The following is an 18,187-nucleotide window of genomic DNA, read 5'->3' as shown; positions in this document are numbered from 1 at the left end:
GGGCCAGGTCCCCGTGCGCCTGGGTCCCTCCAGGACCCAAACAGAACCGGACGGTGCGCGCCCTCAGCGCACGGAAGCACGCGCGCTCTGAGCTGCAGACCCTGGAGCAAGTCCCTGACTGCTCTCAGCCCTGCCATCAGCTTTCTGGGTAGATTCAGGATTTGTGTCTTCCCTCTGCCTCACTTTTAACTCTAGCACAGTAAGTGACCTCCTTCCAGCCAGGAGCTCAGCACTTGGGTGGAGCCGGTCACGCTGCCCCACCCAGGCCGCGGCTGGGTGTGGAAACTCCGCTCCCCACCTCCGGGCCCTCCCCACCTCCTCGCCCCTCCCCACCTCCCGGCTAAGAAGCCCCTCTCCCAGCCGGGCTGTTCTCTGTTCTCTTACCACACCACAGCTGTCAGCTGCCCGACTAGAATTAAGTTCCTCTGGGTAGGGGTCTGCACTCTTTCATGTTGTGCCTTATTCTCCGAACACGGAGTACTTAGTGTTCAATGCAATCAGTAAACATGCATCGAATTAATAAATGACTGAAAAGCAATATCTACAAAGAACCCCTATTTTAAAGCTATCAAAAATAAAATAGTTATTTAACAAGCTATTGATTCAGCTGACACTGGTCATAATGTTAAGAAACATTTGATTTATTTCAGTGGCTTCAAACAGAAAGCCCTGACCTCCTGGTCACAACCCTCACAAACCAGCCAGTTCCCCTCTAACGGCCGGCATGGGGCTCGCTCAGCAGCACACTCCTTCCATTTCCCTTCTTTAGCTCACTGAGTGTGAATTTTGAATAGAAACTGAGAGTCGAGGCCTAAAATAAGGAACATATCCATTCCAGGCCAGAACATCTGCAGGCAAGGCCCTTCCAGGCGCAGGGGAGGTTGCCAGTGCGCCGCCCCAAGGCTGTCCTGTTCCTGCTCATTGCTGACCCCTGAGCCCGGGGACACACCACGCCTGTCTGCAACAGAGATGCCCTCAGCTAAACTTCGGTTTCAAAAAGTAAAACTGACTTACTGTTCCGACAAGGAGAGTACTCGGCAAACGCGCTGAAGTTCTGGATGGCCACGTAGCAGGTGCCAACCGGGTCCTTCTCCCGCACTGGTCTGAGCGTCCTCCACTGGTACAGGGGCGCGCAGGCCTGGGGACCAGGACAGGGACAGTGGTGTAGGTTCCTGACGCTACTGTGCAGTTCCATCTGGTCTACTATCATGTATCTAAATAGTGACAAACTATTAGGTCAGTTAATTGGCCTTCAGCAACTGGGTGTGGCTTGATGGTCAGAGGTGATTAACCTTCCAAGACCAGTGGTGAATGCGATTAAATTAAACACAAAGGAATAGCTCTCCCCCACCAGCAAGATTTCAGATGAAATAAAAATAACCTAGCAAATGAAAGTATTTCTCCAAAGCAAAGACTTCATGTTCTCTTTTCTTAAAATCAGGTCTACAGACTTCCTGGAAGATGGCGGAGCTGGGCGGATGGAGTCATCCCCGCCCCATGGGACATGACAGGGGACAGGGAGAGAATGACCGGGACTGTGGCCCTGAGAAGGGTCTTCAGGGCATTTGGGGGGATTGGGCTGGGGAGAGCAGGGGGGTTGGACCACCAGCCAGGGACAGGTGGTATTCATGGGGAAGTGCAGATGGGAGTGAGCTGACCTCCCTTCTCCAGCCTGCCCAACTGCTGGCCGGGGAAACCTCCCTGTAAAAATCCATTTCCGGCAGTGCCCACAGGGACCCCAGATGTGGGCCTGGCCATCTGCCACCAAGAGCTGCACCCCCAGGTGCTGGGAACAGACATCCTGTCGGTCACAGTGCTGCCGGTCAGCTGCTCCCCCCCCCCACCAAGGATGGACACTAGAAGAGCATAAAGAAGAATTTAGAAGGTTAAATAGAAAAATGCCAGCTCTCACAGAAATGAAAAATACAGAAGACCAAGTCAGAAATATACTAAAGACACACGATAGCAGATTTGAAAAAGCAGAAGGAAGAATAAGTGAGCTAGAAAACAGAACAATTGAACTGGAAAGCACAAAAGAATAAAGAACAATAAAGATGGAAAACGTGGAACTGGGTCTTTGGGAAATAATGGACAACAAGAGGCACGTAAATCTGAGGATCACTGGTGTCCCAGGAGAAGAGAAGAGAAAAGGACCAGAAAAGTTAGTTGAAGATATAATCGGGGATAATGTTCCAACACTTATAAAGGACATAAATATGCAAATCAAAGAGGCCTAATGAACTCCAGATAGAATAAATACAAGCAGGCCTACTCAGCAACACATACAACTCATCAGACCGTCAGGTGCTGAAGAGAAGCAAAAAGTCCTAAAAGCAGCATGAGTAATGTGATTTACATACAGCGAAACCACACAAGACTGATTTCAGACTACTCAACAGGCACCATGGACGCAAGAAGGCAGTGGTACGATAAATTTAAGATCTTCTACAAGAAAGGCTTCCAGCCGATAATTCTTCATCCAGCCGAGCTGTCCTTCAAAACTGAGGGAGAAATTAAAATTAAAATCTTCAAACACAAACAAAGATTGAGAGAACTAGTCAACAACAGATCTGCCCTAGAAGAACTACTACAGGTAGTCCTGTCAGCTAAATAAAAGAAAGACAGGAGAGGGAGGTCTACAGGAGGGCACAAAATTGAGGAGAACAAGTAGCAGTAATTTAAAGGAGGGAGAGGCATGAAAAGGGGGAGAGGAACCCAAGGATGAGCCTGTCCGTGGCACCGTGGGATCAACAATGCCATCCTGACAAAAAGGGGGAAAACAAGTGGAAGAAATGAGGTATCAGTGGCTGAGAGAGTTCAAATAAAGTTGAGAGGCTACACTAGAGGTCACTCTTATGCAAGCTTCAGATAGACATTGCTACCTATCATAACTTGCCAACCCCCAACCAAAACCATTCCTGCCAATCCTAAAGAACACCTGGGGCAGTATATAAGGTCCTACAAAGGTCCATGCACTAGGACAACTTTCTAAAACCTACAACCTCCAGACCAGATAAGTCCTGAAATGAAGAGGGACCAGCCTCTCCAGAACATCAACTAGTTCCATCCCTCTGTTCCATATTATTGACAACCCCTTCCAACATGAAAATGTTAGAACGAGCATAGCCCAAATACCCCTAAAGAGCAGAAGAAAGATCAAAGGTGATGGTGGAGTTATACAGAGAAGGTCGATTTTAACAAATGAGTATGAGGGCTAGATCATTATACTGATATTTCCTTTAGCCTCCAGGACCTTGGGGCAGCTAGAAGTAAAAACCTAACATTATGGAATTGTAGCCCACACCAAACTCTGAAATCTGTTCTACACCTAATGTTGCAATGTACTTGGAAATTTTTTGCTGTTATGTGTATGTGCTCTTTAAAGAGGAGGAGTATACAGAGAAGACAGGATTTAACAAATGAGTATGACTGCTGAATCATTATATTGATATTTCTGTTGGTCTCCAGTGTCTTGGAGCAGCTGGATGGAAAAACAAAAAATTGTGGAACTGTAACCCAAACCAAATTTTAAAATCTGTTCTATAATAAATTTGTTCTATAGCAGTTAAAATGTACTTGGAAAATTATTGCTTTTTTTATATATATGCTCTGTTTCACAATTAAAAAAACATTAAAATTAAAAAATGTACTAGGAAATTTATTGCTTTTGTGTATATATATTATATCTCACAATAAAGTTAAAAAAACACTTTAAAAAAAAGTGGGAGAGGGAAAAGAATATATAGATCTAACAAAAGAAAAACAAGGGATAAGATGGTAGACTCAAGAACTTCTTTTACAGAAATAACTTGAAAGTTAATGGACTAAACTAACCAATTAAAAGATACAGATTGGCAGAATGGATCGAAAACATAATCCATTCATACACGGCTTCTAAGAGATGTATCTTAGACTCAAAGGCTCAGACTGAAAGTGAAAGGATGGAAAAAGATCTTCTATGCAAGTTTCAACCAAAAGAAAGCTGGAGTAGCTATACTAATATCAGATAAAATGGGCTTTAAATGTAAATACATCATAAGAGACAAAAAAAGATGCTACATATTAATGAAAGGAACAATTCACCAAGAGGAATTAACAATCATAAATGTTTGTGCTCCCAATCAAGTAGCTCCAAAGTACATGAGGCAAACATTGGCAAACTGAAGGGAGCTATAGATGTCTCCACAATAATAGTGGGAGACTTTAATACATCACTCTTCTCTATAGACAGAACAACCAGGAGAAGATCAACAAAGAAATAGAGAACCTAAACAATTTGATAAATGAATTAGACCTAACAGACATATGTAGATTGTTACACCCCAAAAGAATGTATATCCCAGGATATACATTCTTCTCCAGTGCACATGGACTGTTCCCCAGGATAGTTCATATGCTGGTATGCAAACTGAGTTTTAATAAATTTAATAAAGTTGAAATTATCCAAAGCACTTTCTCTGGCCACAACGGGAATGAAGCTAAAAATCAATAATCACCAAAGAACCAGAGCTTTCACAAATTTATGGAGATTAAACAACACACTCTTAAATAATCAATGGGTCAAAGAAACAATTTCTAGAGAAACCAGGAAATATCTGGAGACGAATGATACTGAAAACACAATATATCAGAATTTATGGGATGCAGCAAAGTCAGTGCTGAGAGGGAAGCTGATTGTCCAAAAACAGGAATGAGAAAAAGAATGAGGACTTAACTGCACCTGGAGAATTTAGAGAAAGAACATCAAATATAAGAAGAGAAATAACAAAGATTAAAGCAGAAATAAACAAACTAGAGAACAATAAGATAATAGAAAGAATCAACAAAACCAAAAGGTGGTTATTTAAGAAAATCAATAAAATTGATGGTTAAGGGGCCAAGATGGCGGCTTAGTAATGTGCGCGCATTTTTAGTTCGTCCTCCAGAGCAACTACTAAATAACCAGAAACAGTACAGAACAGCTCCCAGAGCCACGACAGTGACCAGACACACAGCATACCCCAGTCTGGACCAGCTGGACTGGCTGCGAGTCTCCGGAACAGTGAGTTCCCCAAGCCACGCGCACTTCCCCAAGCCACGTGCACTTCCCCAAGCCGCGGCGCCCGGCGCCCCTCCCCACAGGCGGCTTCCAGGAGGGAAAGGAAAGAGTCTCTAATAGTAGCAGAGACTGAGTCCAACCAAACACCAACAGTGGCATTAATAAACAAATTCTGACTACTAAAAATAGGCCCCCAGCTCAGGCGAAACTGGTCAAGGCGGAGGTCACCTATTGGGCTAACCGAAAAAGAGGAAAGGGGACAAAACGGAGCCTTCTGAGGCTGTTTCTACGGAGGCTTGGCTGCCTTTGGATTCAGCACCGGGATTACACATGCTGCAACTGCCCCAAACGCAGAAACAGGCTGCTTTCAGGGCTGTCTACCACCTGAACCTTCCCCACGGGAGGGGTGAAACACAACTCAGGTGGAATCCCTCTCTCAAGGAATTCAGACCCCAGGGCTTTGCAATTTGAAGCCATTAAAACCAGCCTACAACCTTTCCTCTGTCTCCACCATGCCCCCAGCAGGGAGAGCCTTCCAAAGTTAAAGGAGCCACAACATCTTTTGCTGGGGGGACCTGCAGACAGACAAGCACCACTACTGGGCAGGATAAGAAAAACAGAGCCCAGAGACTTCACAGGAAAGTCTTTCAACCTGCTGGGTCTCACACTCAGGGAAAACTGATGCAGGTGATTCCTTCCCCCCGAAAGGAGGCCAGCTTAGTCCGAGAAAACCCACTGGAGTCTGTAATACCTATGTAGACCCTCCTAAGGGTGGGGAGGGAAAAGGCACATTAAAAGCAGGACAAGAAACAAGAAAACAAGAACTGAAAAATTACCCTCTGTTAAACAAAACTTAAGCTAGAGGCCCAGAAAAAGCTGAACCGAAGGTCAAGGAACAGATAGACAACAAACTCATCTAGCAAGAAAACCCTAGGTAAGATAAGTGAAAGCAATCTCCAGAATAAACTAATTAAGATAATTAAATGTCCAGACGCCAGCAAAAAATAACAAATCACACCAGGAAAATTGAAGATATGGCCCAGTCAAAGGAACAAACCAATAGTTCAAATGAGATACAGGAGCTGAGACAACTAATTCTGAATATACAAACAGAAATGGAAAACCTCTTCAAAAACCAAATCAATCAATTGAGGGAGGACATGAAGAAGGCAAGGAATGAACAAAAAGCAGAAATGGAAAATCTGAAAAAACAAATCACAGAACTTATGGGAATGAAAGATACAGTAGAAGAGATGAAAAAAACAATGGAAACCTACAATGGTAGATTTCAAGAGACAGAGGATAGAATTAGTGAACTGGAGGATGGAACATCTGAAATCCAAAAAGAAACAGAAACTATAGGGAAAAGAATGGAAAAAATATGAGCAGGGGCTCAGGGAATTGAATGATAATATGAAGCATACAAATATACGTGTTGTGGGTGTCCTGGAAGGAGAAGAGAAGGGAAAAGGAGGAGAAAAACTAATGGAAGAAATTATCACTGAAAATTTCCCAACTCTTATGAAAGACCTAAAATTACAGATCGAAGAAGTACAGCGCACCCCAAAGAGAATAGATCCAAATAGACGTTCTCCAAGACACTTACTAGTTAGAATGTCAGAGGTGAAAGAGAAAGAGAGGATCTTGAAAGCAGTAAGAGAAAAGCAATCCATCACATACAAGGGAAACCCAATAAGACTATGTGTAGATTTCTCAGCAGAAACCATGGAGGCAAGAAGACAGTGGGATGATATATTTAAATTACTAAAAGAGAAAAACTGCTAACCAAGAATTCTATATCCAGCAAAATTGTCCTTCAAAAATGAGAGAGAAATTAAAATATTTTCAGACAAAAAGTCACTGAGAGAATTTTTGACCAAGAGACCAGCTTTGCAAGAAATACTAAAGGGAGCACTAGAGACAGATACAAAAAGACGGAAGAGAGAGGTGTGGAGAAGAGTGTAGAAAGAAGGAAAATTAGATATGATATATAATATACAAAAGGCAAAATGGTAGAGGAAAGTACTACCCAAACAGTAACAACACTAAATGTTAATGGACTGAACTCCCCAACCAAAAGATATAGACTGGCAGAATGGATTTTAAAAAAGGATCCTTCTATATGCTATCTACAGGAAATACATCTTAGACCCAAAGATAAACATAGGTTGAAAGTGAAAGGTTGGGAAAAGATATTTCATGCAAATAACAACCAGAAAAGAGCAGGAGTAGCTATACTAATATCCAACAAATTAGACTTCAAATGTAAAACAGTTAAAAGAGACAAAGAAGGATACTATCTACTAATAAAAGGAACAATTCAACAGAAGACATAACAATCATAAATATTTATGCACCGAACCAGAATACCCCAAAATACGTGAAGCATACACTGCAAATACTGAAAAGGGAAATAGACACATCTACCATAATAGTTGGAGACTTCAATTCCCCACTCTCATCAATGGACAGAACATCTAGCCAGAGTATCAAAAAAGAAACAGAGAATTTGAATATGACAATAAATGAGCTAGACTTAACAGGCATTTATAGGACATTACACCCCACAACAGCAGGATACACCTTTTTCTCAAGTGCTCATGGATCATTCTCAAAGATAGACCATATGCTGGGTCACAAATTAAGTCTCAACAAATTTAAAAAGATTGAAATCATACACAACACTTTCTCAGATCATAAAGGAATGAAGTTGGAAATCAATAATAGGCAGAGTGCCAGAAAATTCACAAATACGTGGAGGCTCAACAACACACTCTTAAACAACCAGTGGGTCAAGGAAGAAATTACAAGAGAAATTAGTAAATATCTTGAGGCGAATGAAAATGAAAACACAACATATCAAAACCTATGGGACGCAGCAAAGGCAGTGCTAAGAGGGAAATTTATTGCCCTAAATGCCTATATCAGAAAAGAAGAAGGGGCAAAAATTCAGGAATTAACTGTCCACTTGGAAGAACTGGAGAAAGAATGGCAAACTAACCCCAAAGCAAGCAAAAGAAAGAAATAACAAAGATTAGAGCAGAAATAAATGAAATTGAGAACATGAAAACAATAGAGAAAATCAATAAGACCAGAAGTTGTTCTATGAGAAAATCAATAAGATTGATGGGCCCTTAGCAAGATTGACAAAAAGAAGAAGGGAGAGGACGCAAACAAATAAGATCAGAAATGGAAGAGGAGACATAATCACTGACCCCACAGAAATAAAGGAGGTAATAACAAGATACTAGGAACAACTTTATGCTAATAAATACAACAATGTAGATGAAATGGACAAGTTCCTAGAAAGGCATGAACAACCAACTTTGACTCAAGAAGAAATAGATGACCTCAGCAAACCAATCACAAGTAAAGAAATTGAATCAGTCATTCAAAAGCTTCCCAAAAAGAAAAGTCCAGGACCAGACGGCTTCACATGTGAATTCTACCAAACATTCCAGAAAGAATTAGTACCAACCCTGCTCAAACTCTTCAAAAAAGTTGAAGTGGAGGGAAAGCTACCTAATTCATTCTATGAAGCCAACATCACCCTCATACCAAAACCAGGCAAAGATATTACAAAAAAAGAAAACTACAGACCAATCTCTCTAATGAATATAGATGCAAAAATCCTCAACAAAATTCTAGCAAATCGAATCCAGCAACACATTAAAAGAATTATACATCATGACCAAGTAGGATTCATCCCAGGTATGCAAGGATGGTTCAACATAAGAAAATCAATTAATGTAATACACCATATCAACAAATCAGCAGAAAAATCACATGATCATCTCAATTGATGCAGAGAAGGCATTTGACAAGATTCAACATCCTTTCCTGTTGAAAACACTTCAAAGGATAGGAATACAAGGGAACTTCCTTAAAATGATAAAGGGAATATATGAAAAACCCACAGCTAATATCATCCTCAATGGGGAAAAATTGAAAACTTTCCCCCTAAGATCAGGAAAAAGACAAGGATGTCCACTATCACCACTGTTATTCAATAGCATGTTGGAAGTTCTAGCCAGAGCAATTAGACAAGAAAAAGAAATACAAGGCATCAAAATTGGAAAGGAAGAAGTAAAACTATCACTGTATGCAGATGATATGATACTATAGGTTGAAAACCCTGAAAAATCCACAACAAAACTACTAGAGCTAATAACGAGTACAGCAAAGTAGCAGGTTACAAGATCAACATTCAAAAATCTGTAGTGTTTCTATACACTAGCAATGAACAAGATGAGGAGGAAATCAAGAACCAAATTCCATTTACAATTGCAACCAAAAGAATAAAATAATTAGGAATAAATTTAACTAAAGAGACAAAAGACCTATGCAAAGAAAACTACAAGAAACTGTTAAAAGAAATCACAGAAGACCTAAATAGATGGAAGGGCATACCATGTTCATGGATTGGAAACTAAATATAGTTAAGATGTCAATTCTACCTAAATTGATGTTTACAGATTCAATGCAATACCAATCAAAATCCCAACAACTTACTTTTCAGAAATAGAAAAACCAATAAGCAAATTTATCTGGAAGGGCATGGTGCCCGAATTGCTAAAAGTATCTTGAGGAAAAAAAACGAAGCTGGAGGTCTCACGTTGCCTGACTTTAAGGCATATTATGAAGCCACAGTGGTCAAAACAGCATGATACTGGTATAAAGATAGATATATTGACCAATGGAATCGAATAGAGTGCTCAGATATAGACCCTCTCATCTATGGACATTTGATCTTTGATAAGGCAGTCAAGCCAACTCACCTGGGACAGAACAGTCTCTTCAATAAATGGTGCCTAGAGAACTGGATATCCATATGCAAAAGAATGAAAGAGGACCTGTATCTCACACCCTATACAAAAGTTAACTCAAAATGGATCAAAGATCTAAACATTAGGTCTAAGACCATAAAACAATTATAGGAAAATGTAGGGAGATATATTATGAAGCTTATAATTGGAGGCGGGTTTATGGACCTTACACCTAAAGCAGGAGCACTGAAGAAAGAAATAAATAAATGGGAGTGCCTCAAAATTAAACACTTTTGTGCATCAAAGAACTTCATCAAGAAAGTAGAAAGACAGCCTACACAATGGGAGACAATATTTGGAAACGACATATCAGATAAAGATCTAGTATCCAGAATTTATAAAGAGATTGTTCAACTCAACAACAAAAAGACAACCAGTCCAATTACAAAATGGGAAAAAGACTTGAACAGACACTTCTCAGAAGAGGAAATACAAATGGCCAAAAGGCACATGAAGAGATGCTCAATGTCCCTGGCCATTAGAGAAATGCAAATCAAAACCACAATGAGATATCATCTCACACCCACCAGAATGGCCATTATCAACAAAACAGAAAATGACAAGTGCTGGAGAGGATGTGGAGAAAGAGGCACACTTATCCACTGTTGGTGGGAATGTCAAATGGTGCAACCACTGTGGAAGGCATTTTGGTGGTTCCTCAAAAAGCTGAATATAGAATTGCCATATGACCCAGCAATACCATTGCTAGGTATCTACTCAAAGGACTTAAGGGCAAAGACACAAACGGACATTTGCACACCAATGTTTATAGCAGCGTTATTTACAATTGCAAGGAGATGGAAACAGCCAAAATGTTCATCAACAGACGAGTGGATAAACAAACTGTGGTATATACATACGATGGAATATTATGCAGCTCTAATACAGAATAAACTTATGAAGTATGTAACAACATGGATGGACCTAGAGAACATTATGCTGCGTGAGACTAGCCAAAAACTAAAGGACAAATACTGTATGGTCCCACTGATGTGAACCGACATTCGAGAATAAACTTGGAATATGTCATTGGTAACAGAGACCATCAGGAGGTAGAAATAGGGTAAGATAGCGGGTAATTGGAGCTGAAGGGATACGGACTGCACAACAGGACTGGATACAAAAACTCAGAAATGGACAGCACAATACTACTTAACTGTAATGTAATTATGTTAAAACACTGAATGAAGCTGCATGTGAGTGTGATAGAGGGAGGAGGGCTGGGGACATAAATGAAATCAGAAAGAAAGATAGATGTTAAAGTCGAGATGGTATAATCTAGGAATGCCTAGAGTGTATAATAATAGTGAAATGTACAATGTACAAATTTTTAAAAAGTTTTTGCATGAGGAAAAAAAAATTGATGGTTAAGAAGGACAGAGAGAGGACGTAAGTAAACAAAATCAGAAATGAGAGGGCATCGTAACCATGGATCCTGAAGAAATTAAAGAAATCATAAGAGAACACCATGAACAACTACATGTCAACAAATCAGACAAATTTCTAGAAACACACAGAGTACCTACACTGACTCAAGAAAAAAATAAAAGATCTCAGTAAACCAATTACAAGGAAAGAGATTGAATCTGTCATTAAAAATCTTCCCACAAAGAAAAGCCCAGGACCTGTCGACTTCACAGGGGAATTTTATTAAACATTCCAAAAAGAGCTGACACCACTCCTGCTCGACTCTTGTCAAAAAATTAAAGATAAAGGAATGTTACTTAACCCATTTTATGAAGCTGACATCACTCAAATACCAAAATCAGATAAAGACATACAAGAAAGGAAATTCAGACCAATTCTTCCTAATAAAATAAATGCAATAATTCCCAAGAAAATATTAGCAAATCAAACCCAATGACACATTAAAAGAATTATACCTCACAACCTCATGGGGTTTATACCGGGAATGAAAAGGTCGTTCAACATGAGAAAATCAATCAAGGTAATACAGCACATTAACGAATTGAAAGGGAAGAATCACAGGAACATGTCAATTGATGCTCAGATAGCATTCAACAAAATCCAGCATCATTTCCTGATAAAAACATTTCGAAAGGAAGGAACTGAAGGATCATAAAGGGCACATATGAAAAACTCATGGCCAGTCTCATGACCAACGGTGAGAGACTGAAGATCAGGGACGAGACAATGATGCCGAGTCACCACTATTATTCAACATTGCACTGGAAGTCCGAGCTGGAACAATTATACAGGAGGAAGAAATAAAAGGCATCCAGATAGGAAAAGAAGAACTAAAACTTTCTTTTTTGCAGATGACATAATCGTATACTTAGAAAACCCTGAGAAATCTACAGAAAGCTACTTGAGCTAATAAACAAATTCAGCAAATGGCAGGATACAAGATAAATGTACAAAAGTCAGTAATGTTTCTATACATCAGCAATGACCTATCTGAGGAGAAAATCAAGGAAAATTTTCCATTCAAAATAGTGACAAAAAAAAAATCAGGTATCTAAGAATAAGCCCAACCAGGGATGTCAAGGACTTATACACAGAAAAATACAAAACATTGCTAAAAGAAATAAAAAATGAAAAACATTCCATGTTCACGTATAAGGTTGAATGTTGTTAAGGTCAAGTCTAAAGATTCAATTAGTACCAATCAAAATCCCAACAATCTACTTTGAAGACTTGGAAAAACTAGTTATCAAATTTATTTAAAAGGGAAAGAGACCCTGAATAGATAAATATATCCTAAAAAAGAAAAGTGATGTGGGAAGACTATCACTTCCTGACTTTAAAGCTTACTATAAAGCCGCAGTGGTCAAAACAGCATGGTACTGGCATAAAGATAGAAGAACTAACCAATGGAATAGAATACAGAGTGCAGAGATTGACCACCACATTTATGGACATTTAATCTTCGATAAGGCCCCCAAAATCCACTTAACTGGGACAGAATCATCTTTCCAATAACTAGGCATGGAATAATTGGATTTCAATGGCCAAAAGAATGAAAGAGAACCTGTACAAAAATTAATTAAAAATGGATTAAAGACCTAAATGTAAGAGCCAGTACCATAAACTCCTAGAAGAAAATGCAGGAAGCGTCTTCAAGATCTAATAATAGGAGACAACTTCTTAAACTACACTAAAGCACAAACAGTGAAAGAAAAAAACAGACAAATGGGGGCTCCTAAAAATCAAGAGCTTCTGTGCCTCAAAAGACTTTGTTAAAAAGGTGAAGAGGCAGCCAGCACTGTAAGGGAAATGCAGAGCAAGACGACAATGAGATACCAACTTATGCTTATAAGAATGGCTGCCATTAAACATACATAAAACTACAAATGTCGGAGAGGATGTGGAGAAACTGGGACACTCATGCACTTCTGGTGAGAATATATAATGGTGCAGCCACTGTGGAAGACAGTTTGGTGGTTCCTCAGATAATTAAATATTGAGTTACCCTATGACCTGGCAATACTGCTCCTTGGTATATACCCAGAAGAGCTGAGAGCAATGACATGAACAGACATTTGCACAGCAATGTTCACAGCAGCCCTATTCACAACTGCCAAAAGATTGGTGCAATCCAAGTGCCCATCAACAGACGAGTGGATCAACAAAATGTGGTATGTATGTACTATGGAATTTTATGCAGCAGAAGATGAAATGAGGTCCGGAAGCACATGACAACATGAATCATCCTTGAGGACATGCTGCTGAGTGAGATGAGTCAGACAAATACTGTGTGATTCTGCTATTGTGACTCTGGTAAAGACCAGTGGAAATTGTCTAAAATTGAGAATGCTGCTGATTGTGCAGCCAAGTGAGGACACTGTCAGACATGGTTTATATATTTTGGACATTGTCCATGACGCCTAGGAGATGGAGGGAGCTGAAAGCTACAACGACCAGGAAGCAGAATGGCGAACTACGACCCATGAATATGGGTCGAGCTATGATATGACGGAGCGTAGTGTGGGCACAAAAAGGAAGGAGGCACGCAACAAACTGAGTAAGTTCTGGGGACAACATGTTGTGCGAAATAAGCCAGAAACGAAAGAACAAATATGTCTGGGCAGCGCAGTGCTCTCTGGTGAAGGACATTTAAATTCCATTGCCTGCACCATCATCCTCTAAAAAGGTCTCCTTTTTCTATCTTCTCTCTTCCACAGTGATGTAGGAATAGTTACGCTGTGGCTTTTACACAGAGCACATGTTCCCGTGATGCCTGTACTCCGAATGCAGCTCTGTGTGTAGAGTTCTGCAGATGCCACAGGGTTAGGATTAATTCTTTGTTCTGCTAAGTTTCAGCACTCGAAGAAAACCTTAAATTAGAATGCACTTTACATTATCCTATTTCCTATTTTCATAATTCAGAAACACAAGCATGCCAAAACTTAACCAATTTTTAATGGACATAGCATATTAATCTATTTTCAGTGGTTGTGAAGGTTTCTACAAATATTGAATAAATGGGCAATGATCACATTACAGATACATTTTCAAGATTTAGAAAATCAATATAGTGCACCTGTTTTATGTCAAATCTCGTTGGGGGACCATCCACAAGCAAATGGGGCCAAGGAAAGCAATGCATTTCCTCTGGGAACTTATTAAATCATAATCCAAACAGCTTTAAACAAAGCCTAAGAGCCCAAGTTATTTCTGTATTGTTGTAAGGAAATGAAATCTAACAAGTTACAAAAGCCCTCAAGCTAAAAATACTTCCAGGTCTGTTAAACACCATATGATTTCTCAGTGACTTAGGCCGGGTCATGGCTGCAAGCCACAAGAGAAGAGGTCACAAAGTCACAGCATTTTGAAGCTGAAAGATAACGATTTGGGAGTGAGGCTTTTACTTTAAAAGTTTTAATGAAGTCAGAGAATCATGCGTTGGGTGGTTTATCTTTTGAAGAACAGCTTTTCTTTAGTTTTTAAAGGGTTCAGTGGCATCACCATAGACTAATGTTTTAAGAATTCTAACAGCAGTACATCTATTCTCTGGTCAAATATTAGTCTGCCCTGTAAAATCAATCTTAAGCCATAAAACATTTGCCTCTTTAAGATTTAGCCTTCTTTCTCTCTTTCTTAGATGTTTTTCAAATACTTGAAAATATCCAATTATCTGGAAAGCACGTTTTCTTTCGTATAGCTTTAAACAGTAAACCAGATTATTGAATACTACCTTCCCCGTCTGAATTTCAGGAAGCTCATCTTCGGAAGCGGCTGTTCTTACTGAAACCCTTCTGGCTGCAAGCGTGAGCTCAGAGCAGACAGCGCGTCCGGGCATGCGTTACTCACCACGGCCGTGCCCGCGCGCGCCCTCACCGCGGCTCCAAACCACTGGTGTGACTTGAACTCTACAGGCTCCTTGGTTCCGTTCACGCTCATCTTCCTGTTGTCTGACAAGGAGGAGACTAGTCGTCAGTGACGCACAGCGAGGTGGTCGGTGAAAACAGGGCAGAAAGAATGTGCCCATTAGAAATCGTTTTCTTATGCAAGAGGATTTCCCTTTGGCTAAGTCTAAGCTACAGGATGCCTTCCATGAGAAAAATACCAAATAACAGTGCAGATTTGAACGTCACATTTCACAGGTAACTTTAAAACAGCATTTGTTTTTGCAATTTACATATCCAGAGATAACCGTACTTAATGGGCACCATGATAGTCTCACGTCTACACTTTGGTAATGATTTGCCTCAAATCTAAGACGAAACATTTACAAGTGCGCCAAAGAAATTCTGACCCTTCCTCAAGGAGAAGCAGGGCCTGGCGAGCTGCCTCTAGCCCTTGGCTTCCAGCCAGGGAACGCTGTCCCCGTGGCCACAGGTAACTCGTAACAGTTTTACAGACACTTTGCACATGTCAGCATGTCTGGGGAGAACCTCAGCCCAATTATAACACACTTCACGTTTTAATAAAAAGCAGATATTCTTTCATCCACTCCTGATCTCCCAAGTCAACTGACCCCCACGTGTCTCCCACCACGGGGCTGTGCCAGCAGCGGCTAACCAGCTTCCCAGCCGCGCTATTCTGGCATCTGTTTGGATGCGTGTCCTTTGGAAAGGGTTTTATTTTCTTCCCTGACTCTCTAATAAGTGCATTGCAAAAGGAACTTTTAACTCCTATTAAGTGAGGCCAAAGTATATACATAATTAAACCTTCACTTGAGTTTACTTAGGATTACAGACTGTTTTTTTAAAAGAATAAATTACATATTCTCGATCTTTACCCAACATTTGCATTTTGACATGTTAGTAGGAAATCGTGGATTTCCCTTTAAAATTTTCATCCTTTTGATATTTCTGTTGTTTTTTTTTTAAAAAAAAAAAAACAGGTTCTGGAAATCCTCACCCGAAGTTCACAAAATTGACGAAGAATAGGAGTCCTTGCAGGTCACAGCTAGCAATTTCAAATGTAAACATTTCCGTGTGAACCTGAGCCCTGTCCTTGGGGGGAGGCTGCCCATGTGCTGGTGACTTGGGCAGTTCATTTAATCTTCTGGGGTTTAATGTCCTTCTCTGCAAAAGGAGGCTGAGAGTACCTCTCCTTCCGCCTGCCCAGGCAGCCATAAATTCTCCCCAGGAGAAGGAGGAAGAGCTTTATGAGCTGAGAAGCCCCAGCGGGAGCAGAAAGCAGGAGCTGCGCCCGCAGGCGGAGAACGGGGCCCAGCGTGGAGGGATGGCAGACTGAACGTGGCCGCACCTCACAAGACTCTCAGACAGGACAGGGAGAAAGGGCGACGCTGATTCTGGAATTCCTCAGCTATTCCTGCCTGCGGGGGTGGTCGGAGGGGGACCGAGGGCTCATCTTTGCAGGTCTTTGAGGTCAACAAAGCACCTGTTTAAAACGTTTTAAAGCCTCTGACTTTATATCTAATTGGGATTTTCTAAAATTTCAGATACGCGTGAAGTATTTTTGGACTGGGTTGTGAAGGGGCTTCCCTTAATTCCCCGCCTTCTCTCCTGAACAAGAGTCCTCCGTAGCAGCTGACCCAGCAGGGCTCCTGACATCCACAGGGGAGCCCCAGGACACCAGCCAGCACCCATCCTGGCCAGTGGCTCTGTGCTGGGGGGGCTGAAGGACACCTCTGTCCCCGTGGCAACCAGGGTCCAGAGAGACCTGGGGAGAGGAGAGGGCAGAGGTGCTTCCCTGCAGCCAGCCAGGGCCTCTGCCGGGCGGACAGCACGCTACCTACAGCTCTGGGTGCTGCCCAAGTCAGGGTCCCAGACCAGGCAGTGACCACTGAACCTTAGGACTGCCCCAGCCTCCTCGCCCAGACCCCCAGCCTCCACGCACAGTCCCCCCTGCCCCCCCCAGCCCCCTGGCCTCCACGCACAACCCCTGGCCCAGCCTCTTGGGCTCTGCACCCAAGTCACCTCCTGCGTGACTTAGCACCATGGGTGTCTGTTTGGGGCTCAGGCAGGGCCCATGTCGTTGGAGTGGGCAGCTGGGAGACAGGTAGTTGCTTCTCAGTCTCCCAACCCAGGGAACTCTGGAGAAGTCACTCGTGGTCCAAGGATTCTCTTAGTGCCGCACAAACCATATGCTTGACAAACAAGGCCATATGCTGGGTTGCAATTTAAAGTGTGCTCAGTGGCAGAAGAGTATTAAAGAAATTAATAAATACAAATCCAGGAGAATTTGTTCACTACCGGAGGTGGTTTGGGGCTGGGTGCACCCCAGCAGCACTGTGGGTGGGGGTCCGCTGTGAGCAAGTCCTTTGATGGGGCTACTTTGCTTAGGGGTGACCCACCTCATTGAGGATGGAACTTAATTACTGGGGTACTTTATAAATGGATTGAACACAGAGACAGAGAAAAAGATAAAGCCACAGAAGTAAGAAGCTGAAATCCATGCAAAACCTGAAGCAAAAGGAAAGACCAGCAGGTGCCCCGTGCCCGGCCTGTGGCCGAGGAGGCAGGAGCCCCAGCATCTGGGCTTCGGGCAGAAAGCAGCGCCTGGAGGGGGCCTGGATGGGGACAGTTTCCTGGGCTTTAACCACAAGCGAATAAATCCCACTGTTCAAGTCCAACCCATTTCCTGGTATAGAGCTTCGAGCAGGCTGGGAAACTAAAACACTAGGATTGCTATAAAATATATAAAAGAGCCCCCAAATCAATAGGAAGAGGCTAAAATTCAATGCAAAGGCATTCCAAAGACCTGTTGCGGAGAAGAAATCAAGTGGCCTGTAATCCATGGAAGATCTTGAGGCTCCAATTGAAACAATCTTGACTTAACACTCATCACCCACCAGTTTGGCAAGAACTAATATTCACTCTGCTTCAACGGAAAAACTTCATTTTGGAAGGGCCATTTGGGAACTTGCATCAACATTTTAAAAGCATAT

General features: G+C 41.6%; 1 protein-coding gene across 4 annotated transcripts in view; it reads right to left on the bottom strand.

Annotated features, from left to right (window-relative positions):
- ITGA8 (integrin subunit alpha 8) overlaps positions 1 to 18,187 on the bottom strand; it is a 184,166-nt gene that overhangs the window by 150,465 nt on the left and 15,514 nt on the right. For 2 of the 4 annotated variants that reach the window (XM_077155080.1, XM_077155091.1), the window contains exons 3-4: positions 15,139 to 15,239; positions 1,015 to 1,138 (exon numbers count right to left, since the gene is read on the bottom strand). In XM_077155080.1, the coding sequence (XP_077011195.1) occupies positions 1,015 to 1,138; positions 15,139 to 15,239 (225 nt within the window). The other 2 variants (XM_077155095.1, XM_077155104.1) reach the window with 2 other exon arrangements.

This window comes from Tamandua tetradactyla, chromosome 1 (assembly GCF_023851605.1).
Source record: "Tamandua tetradactyla isolate mTamTet1 chromosome 1, mTamTet1.pri, whole genome shotgun sequence".
Classification (NCBI taxonomy): domain Eukaryota; kingdom Metazoa; phylum Chordata; class Mammalia; order Pilosa; family Myrmecophagidae; genus Tamandua; species Tamandua tetradactyla.
This window is presented reverse-complemented; position numbering and strand designations above follow the sequence as displayed.